The 12,243-nt window shown below is 41.9% G+C and overlaps 1 protein-coding gene across 1 annotated transcript in view; it reads right to left on the bottom strand.

Annotated features, from left to right (window-relative positions):
* Positions 1 to 12,243, bottom strand: part of LOC124717053 (eIF-2-alpha kinase activator GCN1) — a 265,579-nt gene that overhangs the window by 22,017 nt on the left and 231,319 nt on the right. Inside the window, exons 33-36 of the mRNA XM_047243734.1 lie at positions 6,356 to 6,625; positions 4,356 to 4,469; positions 4,038 to 4,268; positions 3,750 to 3,943 (exon numbers count right to left, since the gene is read on the bottom strand). Of these exons, the coding sequence (XP_047099690.1) occupies positions 3,750 to 3,943; positions 4,038 to 4,268; positions 4,356 to 4,469; positions 6,356 to 6,625 (809 nt within the window). The remainder of the gene's footprint in view (positions 1 to 3,749; positions 3,944 to 4,037; positions 4,269 to 4,355; positions 4,470 to 6,355; positions 6,626 to 12,243) is intronic.

The following is a 12,243-nucleotide window of genomic DNA, read 5'->3' as shown; positions in this document are numbered from 1 at the left end:
TTCATACGTGTCAGGAAAATATCAGGGAAACTTGGGAGGGAAAAAAAACTGAAAAAAATCTTGTTTTTGTCTCAGTAGATGAGATGGTTTGTTTACTGAGAAGTCATGCAATATTGCTGGCTCGGTGGAGCTGAGTATGTGCGCTGCTTCCATACTCCCCCATTCTTACTTCTTCTCCCCTTTCTACTACTCCCCCCAGCTTGTAGTCAGTGCTGAAACCACTCCTTGCCATTAGCCTAGCAGCTGCTGACAAGAGCCAGGGAGGCATGAGGAGTACTTTGTTTGGATTTGATTCTAAGAGACTGTTGACGAAGCAGCTGGAGACGGTGGTCATGTGTGCAAGAAATGTGTGTTGAGTGATTATGTGAATGTGTGAGTGCTCTCGTTTTCTGAGAAAGGCTATGGCCAAAATTGTAGTTGTGAGAGTGCGATTGTCTTTTCTGGGCACCTGCCTGTGGTTCAGCAATCATTTTCATGATGAGTTTCTGCCTACCCTCATTACTACTGATTCTCAGAGTATTCGTGCAAGTTATCTGTTGTGTGGAATTATAATCGCCGTCTCATTTCATCAACATGGTGTCTGTGACACATGAATAGCTGGCTACGCAAACTGACTTGCATGACAGGCCAAAACCGCAGGCCATTTCTGTGGGTATCTCATAATGGATCGGGCCTGCCAATCTGAAGCTCCTTGTTTCCCACTAATGTGCAGGTCCTGCCCATCGGGTCTAGTTTCACCAATCTGCCCGCAGGCTGGGTCTGTTAGTGTGTGGCATAATGCTGCAGATTTTTGTGGTTTATCTGTGGTGCCAAGACTGTGATGCTCCTTCCCAGGCCAGAGGAGACGGGTGATGGATTTCAGGAATTGCGACTGTCTCGCCAGAAGTACATTGTACAATGCAGCATTTTATAGTCATTTTATTTATTCTAGCACATTTCTGACACTTTGAAAGTAGTTTATACATTAAAAAGTATGGATCATACGAAGAAGAAAATTGTGGCAGTTTGTAAGCAATGTACTCATGTATTTCTTGAAAGAAAAATCACAATATCTGTAAAATAATAGACATAACACAGTGGATTATAACAGAAAATAAGAAACATAGTAAAACCAACATTTTATTGGCGGTCACCTGTTGAGAAAGTATTCTAAATCTGTCTTGCGACTCCAATGAAATGCGTATTTTTGTCATCGAATGTGTTTTGTTTTCTTCTCTTTCTTTTTCTTCTGCTGCTGCATATCCACTAATGGACGTTTGCGATCACATTTGCCCAGTCTTCTCTATCTCTTCAAGCATGGATCAAGTCACCACTGTTTCTGTCCACTGTGTGATGTTGTGGAGGCATGACATTTTTCTCCTGCCAATTCCTCTTCTGCCTTCAATGTTCCCCTTGATTATCAGTTTAAGAAGGTGATACCTTCCATTTCATATCACATGGGCTAAGTAAGCTGTTTTCTTACGTTTGATTGTGGTTAGCAGTTCGCAGGCTCTCTTTACTATTGTCAAGATATCTTCATTTGTTTTCCTTGCTGCCCATGGGATTTTAAGTATTTTCGATATAACCACATTTCAAATGCTTCCAACTTGTTCAAGGTGTTCACTTTCGATGTCAAATTTTCCACGCCATGCAAAAGCACTGACCATACATAGCTCTTCATAAATCTAACTCTTGAGGTTAAGATCAAAGTCAGTGCTAGTGAGCACTTTGTTCAATTTCATGAATGCACTGCGAGCCTTCCCTATTCTGCATCTTATTTCCATGTCCGATGACCAATTTTTGCACAACCACGTCTCCAAGTAGTTAAATGTATTCACCCTGTCTATGGGTTGATCATTGTGCATTAATTCTGTTTTACCATCAGTGGCCCAATAGTTAACAGAAATGGCAAAGATAAAAGAAGACATACAAATAATATATGGAAGGAAAATTTGTTGTGCACCCTGACAAACTACACTAAAGTTGTAAGTTAAGTGCCTGCAGTAACAACTGGCAGTAACAGCCAAATGTCAGAAACCTAATATTGTTTTGTCAACAGTAAGTGGATCAAAAACAGAACTGAAAATTGGAATGAAATTGCTCTGAATTTTGAGACCTTGGATTGTATTAAAGACAAAGCGTGCCCACTCACATTTACTTTATTCTGTGAACAAATATATTCTGCAGTTGTTGGGTAGCTTAGAATATAGTCATATGGCTCAGCAGCTATATAGGCAAGTGTTCTACAGCAGATTCGAACATGCAGGGTTGAAACCTCTAGTCAGTCCAGGAATATTTTTTGAGTGATTATAACTTCCTTCACCTTCTTCACTTCAAGTAACAGTTTCAAGAAACTTCTGCAAGAAGGAAGTCAGTACCAAGACTAAGTTATCTGTGCACCGTTCAATCTTTCGACCAACTTTGTTGTATGGGAGCGAAAGCTGGGTGGATTCAGGTTACCTTATCAATAAGGTTGAGGTTACGGATATGAAAGTAGCTAGGATGATTGCGGGTGAGGAAATCAAAGAAAAACTGGGAATGAACTCTATAGATGTAGCAGTCAGGGCGAACAGGCTTAGATGGTGGTGGCATGTTACACGCATGGGAGAAGCAAGGTTACCCAAGAGACTTATGGGTTCAGCAGTAGAGGGTAGGAGGAGTCAGGGCAGACCAAGGAGAAGGTACCTGGATTCGGATAAGAATGATTTTGAAGTAATAGGCTTAACATCAGAAGAGGCATCAATGTTAGTACAGAATAGGGGATCATGGAGGAATTTTATAAGGGGGACTATGCTCCAGACTGAATGCTGAAAGGCATAATCAGTCTTAAATGATGATGATGATGATGATGATGATAAGAAACACTACTTAGTTTGATTCTAGAGTGTGTATAATTCACAAAATATTAGGTGGGAGAAATATTTCTCTCAACTCTGTGAAGATCCTCTTCCAACAGTATGTAGTATGGGTAATATACTAACAGCATAATCATAAAAGATTTTCATATTTAAAAAGTTACATTATGATAGTATATCATTAAGTACAGTTATTTTAATGTTAGTACAAGTCTGTAATTCAGTGAAAGTTGAAACTGGAGTGATGTGCATATAGCAAGGTAAAGGAGGAAGAGAGGGTTATGTAGCAGGAGAAATAGAGTACACAGTATGAAGAATCTGACAGTAGACTCATCTGATCCCCCCCTCCGTCTACTGCAAGCACTTCACAATATGCACTAGACATTTAGCGTATTTCATATTTTGTAGTGGCTCTCTGCCTATCACAGTGTTAATTATGGAGAGCAGTATGGAAACATGCCTGGTGTTATACAAGGAATACTATTACTCTCAATCATTTATGTACACATTTTTAAAGAGACATGGTCAATATTTGTGGAAGTGGCAAGGTGGACAAAACAATTGCAACACCGCTAAATGGTGAGTAGTAACTTTCTATTTCACAATATTGTTACATTCCATCCTGGATTTTGCATTGTCTAATTACAACAATAAATGTGAATTAACTACTAAGAATCAATGTGGGCAGTTATATCTTAAATTATGAACAAATTGAAAACAAATTCACCTGTTTCTCTTTATTAAACAGAGAATGCAGAGCTATGTAAAAATAAATAGAGCAACACTTTCAAGGAATGTGATGAATTAAAACTGGTCAAAAATGTTTTATCGCATGGATCACCTGGTCCTGCCTCGGATTTTACAGATATTATTCAACAAAACTAAACCTTCAAGGAAATAAGTCTAAATTCATACCTTATTGCAGGATCATCTGATGACCGAACACCAGCATGAAGTTCTGTAAACAATGGATCTGCTCTAGTATGGATAACAATTAGATGACTTAAGGCATTCGCGGCTTTTATCCTAACTTGGCGATTAGAATCATTCAGAGCCTTCAGGAAAGTTGTTTGCAGCTGTGGCAGAAACTGCTTCAACATCACTCCAACCTACAGTTTAACATGAAATTAAGTAGATCTGTTAGAAAATCACTTTCAGTACACTGCTTTGCAAATAAATCTTTACATAGGCAGCTTCACTCACCTTCGCAAGCAACAATGCTAATGTTTCTAGCACAGCTGCTTTGACATTCCAGTTGAAACGATCTCCAAGTATTCTAATTAATGGACCTGTAATGTGAACAACAGATGGTTGCAAAGCTTCAGCACTGGTCAGGCGAATAACTTCCCCGAGACCTTGTGCTGCTTGCTCCTTCACTTCTGGTAAACCATTGAGAATTGCTTCACGGAAAATCGGAAGTATGGGTGTGATACCCTATAAGAACAATAAAAATTAATGGTGAGTTTTCACCAAATTATTCTCTGTTTTCATACAAATAACTGTTTATGTTGTAGTACCAACCTTTGGAAGACAAAATCCAGGCAGCAGTTCTTGACCCTTTAAGTCACTTACAGCAAATCTTACAGCTTGCCTTATATCTCCCACATGGGCTGTTTGCTGTGTTGGATCCAAGGTCTATGAAACAAACTTTCATTTTTTAGAACAATATAACAATATTAATCCTAATTTTTTGTATATCCATAACAGCATTTATCGATTTACACAAAAGTATTGCAATAAATACTAATTATTACCAATACAACTCTTCATCTATTTTTATTATTTCTTTTTAAGCAAGTCAAGCTGCGATCTGAAAATATGTCAGCCATTTGGAAAAACAATGTACCCCCAATGAGGTAGTAACATCTAAATTACATCTTTATTCAATTAAGTTGAAGTAATGAGATGTAATCATTCCATAGTTTCATATACACTACTGGCCATTAAAATTGCTACACCAAGAAGAAATGCAGATGATAAACAGGTATTCATTGGATGAATATATTATACTAGAACTGACATGTGATTACATTTTCACGCAATCTGGGTGCATAGATCCTGAGAAATCAGTACCCAGAACAACCACCTCTGGCCGTAATAACGGCCTTGGTACGCCTGGGCATTGAGTGAAACAGAGCTTGGATGGCGTGTGCAGGTACAGCCGCCCATGCAGTTTCAACACGATACCACAGTTCATCAAGAGTAGTGACTGGCGTATTGTGGCCAGCCAATTGCTCGGCCACCATTGACCAGACGTTTTCAATTGGTGAGAGATCTGGAGAATGTGCTGGCCAGGGCAGTAGTCGAACATTTTATGCATCCAGAAAGGCCCATACAGGACCTACAACATGCGATCGTGCATGAACCTACTGAAATGTAGGATTTCGCAGGGACCGAATGAAGGGTAGAGCCACAGGTTGTAATACATCTGAAATGTAACGTCCACTGTTCAAAGTGCTGTCAATGTGAACAAGAGGTGACCGAGACGTGTAACCAATAGCACCCCATACCATCACGCTGGGTGATACGCCAGTATGGTGATGACGAATACACGCTTCCAATGTGCGTTCACAGCGATGTCGCCAAACACAGATGAGACCATCATGATGCTGTAAACAGAACCTGGATTCATCAGAAAAAATGACGTTTTGCCATTCATGCACCCAGGTTCGTCATTGAGTATACCATCACAGGTGCTCCTGTCTGTGATGCAGCGTCAAGGGTAACCGCAGCCATGGTCTCCGAGCTGATAGTCCATGTTGCTGCAAATGTCGTCGAACTGTTCGCGCAGATGGTTGTTGTCTTGCAAACATCCCCATCTGTTGACTCAGGGATCGAGATGTGGCTGCACGATCTGTTACAGTCATGCGGATAAGATGCCTGTCATCTCGACTGCTAGTGATACGGGGCCATTGAGATCCAGCACGGCATTCCATATTACCCTCCCGAACCCACCGATTCCATATTCTGCTAACAGTCATTGGATCTCGACCAACGCGAGCAGCAATGTCGCGATAAGATAAACCGTAATCGCGATAGGCTACAATCCGATCTTTATCTAAGTCGGAAACATGATGGTACGCATTTCTCCTCCTTACACGAGGCATCACAAAAACGTTTCACCAGGCCATGCCGCTCAACTGCTGTTTGTGTATGAGAAATCGATTGGAAACTTTCCTCATTCAGCACGTTGTAGGTCTCGCCACCGGCACCAACCTTGCGTGAATGATCTGAAAAGCTAATCATTTGCATATCACAGCATCTTCTTCCTGTCGGTTAAATTTCGTGTCTGTAGCACATCATCTTCGTGGTGTAGCAATTTCAATGGCCAGTAGTGTAGATCTACAAAAATAATAATGTACTGCTTTCCAATATTTTCAATATAAGGCAAAAGTAAAAACAGTGGATGGGTAATAATTTCAACTGTTACAATGAAGGGGGAAGCAGAGGAAGGAAAACAATTACCTACGTGAAATCAAAAAATACTAAAAGTTTAAACTCATGAGTCCAGTCTTTCTTACCTTTGTAACAGCATTCAGAGCTTCCCATGCCATCTGAAGAACTTCTTTATTGGAATCAGTGAAAAGATGAATAAGGCCACGTAGCAACTGTGGAACATACTGGGAATAATCAGCATGCGTGTGCCGACAAAACGCACACAGTAGTGTCACGGATGAACGGCGTACTTCAACTTTATCTGATCGAGTTGATTCCATCAACTGATCCATTATTGTACGGATACCTACTTCATCAGTTACTGAAAGGACCACGGCCTGACAGTATTCCAATTCCTGAAATATAATTTCATTGGTAGTAAGTTTATAGTCATGTTAAAACTTTGGAAATAACTATTTCAAAATACTAAATAATGGAAAATCTAGGATGGAATGCAACAATATTATGAAACGGAAAGTTACCACTTAGCATATAGTGGAATGCTGAGTTGTAGATAAGCTCAACAACAAGACTTTCACAAATAAGACGTTTTTGGCCAGTGAGGCATTTGTCAAAACTAGATGACACACACACACACACACACAACTTACAGACACATGACTGCAGTCTCTGGCAACTGAAGCCACATTGGCTGTCATCTATTTTTAACGAAGGCCTCACTGGCCGAAAGCTTCTTATTTGTGACAGGCTTCTTGCTGTGCCTATCTTTGACTAAGCTTCTCCGCTATACGATGAGTGGCAACTTTCCTTTTCATATAACTTCAATATACTCTTACAGGAAAAAGTGAATCTTACAGCATTTGTTTTAAGCACTTGACATCTTAGACTTCAGTGTGTGTATTGAAAAAAAACTTGAGATGAGTGCAGTTAAAATGATAAAAAATGTAGGAGTTTCAAATAAGCTAGCTGGCATGAAAAATGCAATACTTGGATCCCTTAAAAATTTTATTTTAATTCTTTACTTTAAAATCTAGACACATTTATGACACTAAGCTAATATTTTATGATTAGATGTTATGATATGGCCCCATCTAAGTGTCTAACAATAAAAAAAGGCAATTATACACAAATTAAGCAGAGTGTGCAACATGAATAGATTCACACTTCAAGGAAATTTTGAGGAAGCTCTTGAAGGTAATGCACTTTTGTTTTGGTTTTCTATGCTTCACAATTCATTTCACAGATCTTTCTTTGAACCTTCAAAGGTGTGTATTACCTCTTCTTGCACTAATCATTCCATCCAACCTTTCAAGGCATGCTCTTGATTAATGCTGAAATGTCCTCTTAAGGAATCATCTCCCAGTTATTTCACGAGTGCCTACCGTTGATTCTGTAGGGTATCAGAACAGTGCTGATGGCTCTTTGCCCCAGCTGGTCCCATACATGTTCAAAAGAATTGAAATCAAGGATTTGAGCAGGCCAAGCCAAAGCACAAATCTCAATTTCATCAAAGAAATCTTGCACAATACTTGTAGCAGGTGGGAATACATCATCATGTATTAGTGTAAAACCACCAAATGCACAACATGCTCCAAAAGGATTTTCTCCACATGTGCTGCAAGGCTCCCATGTTCCACAAAGAAAAAACCATCCTTGCAGCCATACTGATTCCTGCCTACACAACCAGAGAACCATCCTGAAAGGGCATACTGGTTGAGAATGTACAAGGGGAATGCCTTCCTCCAGGCCTTCTCCTGACTCTCTCTCTACCATCAGCAAATCACAAGCCAAATCACGGCTCTCAGTGAACAACAATAGCTCCCATTGTTGTACTCTCCAGCTGTAATTTTCCCTTGTGAAAATCAAATAATGGAAAATCCAGGATGGAATGTAACAATATTAGAGAAGGAATGTTGCTAATCACCATATAGCAGACATGCTGAGTCGCACATAGGCACAACAGTAAGGTTCTCATAATTATAATTATAGCTTTCGGCCATTAAGGCCTTTTTTGTCAACACACACACACACACACACACACACACACACGACTGCAGTCTCAGGTAACTGAAACCACATTGCGAGCAGCAGCACCAGTGCATGATGGGAGAGGCGACTGGTGGGGATAAGGAGGAGGCTGGGATGAGGAGAGGGAGAGAGAGTATGGTGGGAATGGCGGACAGTGAAGTGCTGCAGTTCAGACGGAGGGCAGGGAAGAGGTGGGGAGGGAGGGGGAGGGCAGGAGGGGGAGAAGTAGTGGAAAAGGAGAGAAATAAAAACACTGTGTGTGGTGATGAAATGACGCCTGTGTAGTGCTGGAATGGGAACAGGGACGGGGCTGGATGGCTGAGGACAGTGACTAATGACGATTGAGGCCAGGAGGATTGCCAAAAATGGAAATTTGTTGTAAGGACTATGGGACCAAATTGCTGAGGTCATCAGTCCCTAGGCTTACACACTACTTAATCTAACTTAAACTAACTTATGCTAAGGATAACACACACACACACACACACACACACACACACACACACACACGCCCGAGGGAGGACTCTGAACTCCGACAGGGGCAGCCGCGTAAACAACGACAAGACGCCTCAGACTACATTAGGAATGTTAGTGTACAGTGAGGTGGCATCAATAGTGACAAGCAGGGCACCGTATGGTAAAGGGACAGGAACAATGGAGAGTCATTGTTGTAAATGGTTGCTATCTTTTATATAAGACGATAATGCCCATGGCATTACTGCTATTGAACTCTACCTTTCCCAATGCCCGGAAGATTCCAAACCAACAACCTTCATGACCAACTATATCCTTACCCACAATTATTTCTCCTTTGATGGCATTACCTACAGACAAATCCGAGATACAGCTATGGGTGCCCACATGGCACCATCCTGTGCCAACCTATTCATGGGTCATCTAGAGGAATCCTTCCTAAAAACTCAGAATCCTAAACCCCTCATGTGGTTCAGATACATTGATGACACCTTTGCTATTTGGATTGAAGGTGAAGACACCCTATCCACATTCCTCCAGAACCTCAACAAATTCTCCCCCATTTGCTTCACCTGGTCGTACTCAACCCAACAAGCCACCTTCCTAGACGTTGACCTCAACCTCAAAGATGGCTACATTAGTACCTCCGTCTATATCAAACCTACTAACCACCAACAATACCTCCACTTCGATAGCTGCCACCCATTCCATACTAAGAAGTCCCATCTGTAGAGTCTAGCCACCAGCGGTCGTCACATCTACAGTGATGAGCAGTCCCTCTTGGAATATAACGAGGATCTCACTGAAACCTCACTGAACATTCCAACCTTGTACAAAAACAAACCTCCCATGCCTTATCTTTACAGTCTCCCACCAACTCCTAAAGTCCCACCATCCGGTCACAGAGGAGCATTCCCCTTGTAACTCAGTGCCACCCAGAAATGGAGCAACTGAATTAAATTCTCTGCCAGAGTTTCGATTACCTCTCATTGTGCCCTGAAATGAGACATGTCCTGCCTACTATCCTACCCACCCCTCCTACAATGGTATTCTGCCATCCACCGAACCTACACAATATACAGGGTTATTACAAATGATTGAAGCGATTTCACAGCTCTACAATAACTTTATTATTTGAGATATTTTCACAATGCTTTGCACACACATACAAAAACTCAAAAAGTTTTTTTAGGCATTCACAAATGTTCGATATGTGCCCCTTTAGTGATTCGGCAGACATCAAGTCGATAATCAAGTTCCTCCCACACTCGGCGCAGCATATCCCCATCAATGAGTTCGAAAGCATCGTTGATGCGAGCTCGCAGTTCTGGCACGTTTCTTGGTAGAGGAGGTTTAAACACTGAATCTTTCACATAACCCCACAGAAAGAAATCGCATGGGGTTAAGTCGGGAGAGCGTGGAGGCCATGACATGAATTGCTGATCATGATCTCCACCACGACCGATCCATCTGTTTTCCAATCTCCTGTTTAAGAAATGCCGAACATCATGATGGAAGTGCGGTGGAGCACCATCCTGTTGGAAGATGAAGTCGGCGCTGTCAGTCTCCATTTGTGGCATGAGCCAATTTTCCAGCATGTCCACGGGCTACGCGTGAAACTTGCACGCATGCGTTCAACCGTTTCTTCGCTCACTGCAGGCCGACCCGTTGATTTCCCCTTACAGAGGCATCCAGAAGCTTTAAACTGCGCATACCATCGCCGAATGGAGTTAGCAGTTGGTGGATCTTTGTTGAACTTCGTCCTGAAGTGTCGTTGCACTGTTATGACTGACTGATGTGAGTGCATTTCAAGCACGACATACGCTTTCTCAGCTCCTGTCGCCATTTTGTCTCACTGCGCTCTCGAGCGCTCAGGCGGCAGAAACCCGAAGTGCGGCTTCAGCCGAACAAAACTTTATGAGTTTTTCTACGTATCTGTAGTGTGTCGTGACCATATGTCAATGAATGGAGCTACAGTGAATTTGTGAAATTGCTTCAATCATTTGTAATAGCCCTGTACTTGTCCATCCTTACACAACCCCTGCTCCCAATCCCTTACCTCGAGGCTTGTACCCCTCTAACAGACCTATTTGCAAGACCTGTCCCATGCATCCTCCTACCACCACCTCCTCCAGTGCTGTCACTACCCTCCTGGCCTCAACCTTTGTTAGTCACTGTGCTCAACCATCCAGCCCCTTTCCTGTTCCCATGTTTCCATTCCAGCACTACACAGCCACTATTTCACCACCACACCCAGTCTTTATTTCTCTCCTTTTCCGCTACTTCCCCCCCCCCTCTCCCCCCTTTGTCTAAACTGCAGCACTTCACTGTCTGCCACCCCCATCATACTACCCCTTCCCCTCCCCACCCCAGCCTCCTCCTTACCCCCACGGTTTCAGTGGTGGCCTGAGACTGCAGTCGTGTGTGAGAGTTGCGTTTGCGCGTGCGTGTGTGTGTGTGTGTGTGTGTGTGTGTGTTTTCTTGACAAAGGCCTTATAATTGTGAGAATCTTTTTGTTGCGCCTATCTGCAACTCAGCATTTTCCCTTGTGAAATGTAGTTGAGTTTTGTGATGTTTTGTGGTCAGTTCTGGACCTGTAGCAGGTCTTCTGAATTGAAGATGATCTCCTTTCAGTCTACCCCAAATGGTTCTCTCATTAACAGAACCCGTTGAATTTCATGAATTTGATTTCATGCTTCAATGGTGGTGGTGTGATGGTTGCAAAAAACTCGAGGTCATAAAAAGTGGTCATTTGTTGCCAATTTGCTATTCTCAGGATTGATCCTGATTTCCATGCATAGCCTCCACTTCCGCTGTGCCTTCGTACAGTTGTGGAAATCGAGTAAGGCATGGTGCTCTCAACTACCTCTGTCCAAAATAAAAGCTTTTGCTGTACCTCAGGGCTTAATGGCACATTATTACAGAAAGCTTGTTATGATAATCACAAAGACCCTACAAACATGGACAGCTGAAAGGGGAACAGTGTACGGTACAACAATCAGTGCTACAAGAATGGGGGAAACATTATCGCCTCACATCCAGTGATGTGATTTTCAGGTTGTGTGGGAAAAACAAATATAATCTAGGGTGCCTCTATCTACACATGTCCTTCATAGTGTTTTTCTGTTAGTATGTGAAGGCTACTCTCAGGAGGTACTGTAGCAATTTTGATACACTTTTCACTCAAAGGCAGACTGATTCATGAGAAAGGTTTGTATACATAATTTCTGAGCACTACACCAAACAAGTTGTCTGACCGTAGACACTTAATGACATCTGTGCACAGGCAGGGAAGTCACTAGTTAAGAGAGTAAAATGCTAGAGCAGACACGTATGGCAGGCTAAACTACAACAGGATGATATAACAACTCTGCAGCAAACTAAAATGCACAACCTAAAAAGTATGTTGAATTAATGTAAAAATTGAGTATGTACCACATTTGGACTGTCCACAACTAAAATGGAAGACACATCTCCAAAATATGCTGCTACCATCATGTCAAACTGGAAC

The sequence above is a fragment of the Schistocerca piceifrons genome, chromosome 1 (genome assembly GCF_021461385.2).
Source record: "Schistocerca piceifrons isolate TAMUIC-IGC-003096 chromosome 1, iqSchPice1.1, whole genome shotgun sequence".
Taxonomy (NCBI): domain Eukaryota; kingdom Metazoa; phylum Arthropoda; class Insecta; order Orthoptera; family Acrididae; genus Schistocerca; species Schistocerca piceifrons.
The sequence above is the reverse complement of the archived record's forward strand: the minus strand, read 5'-3'. Positions and strand labels throughout refer to the sequence as shown.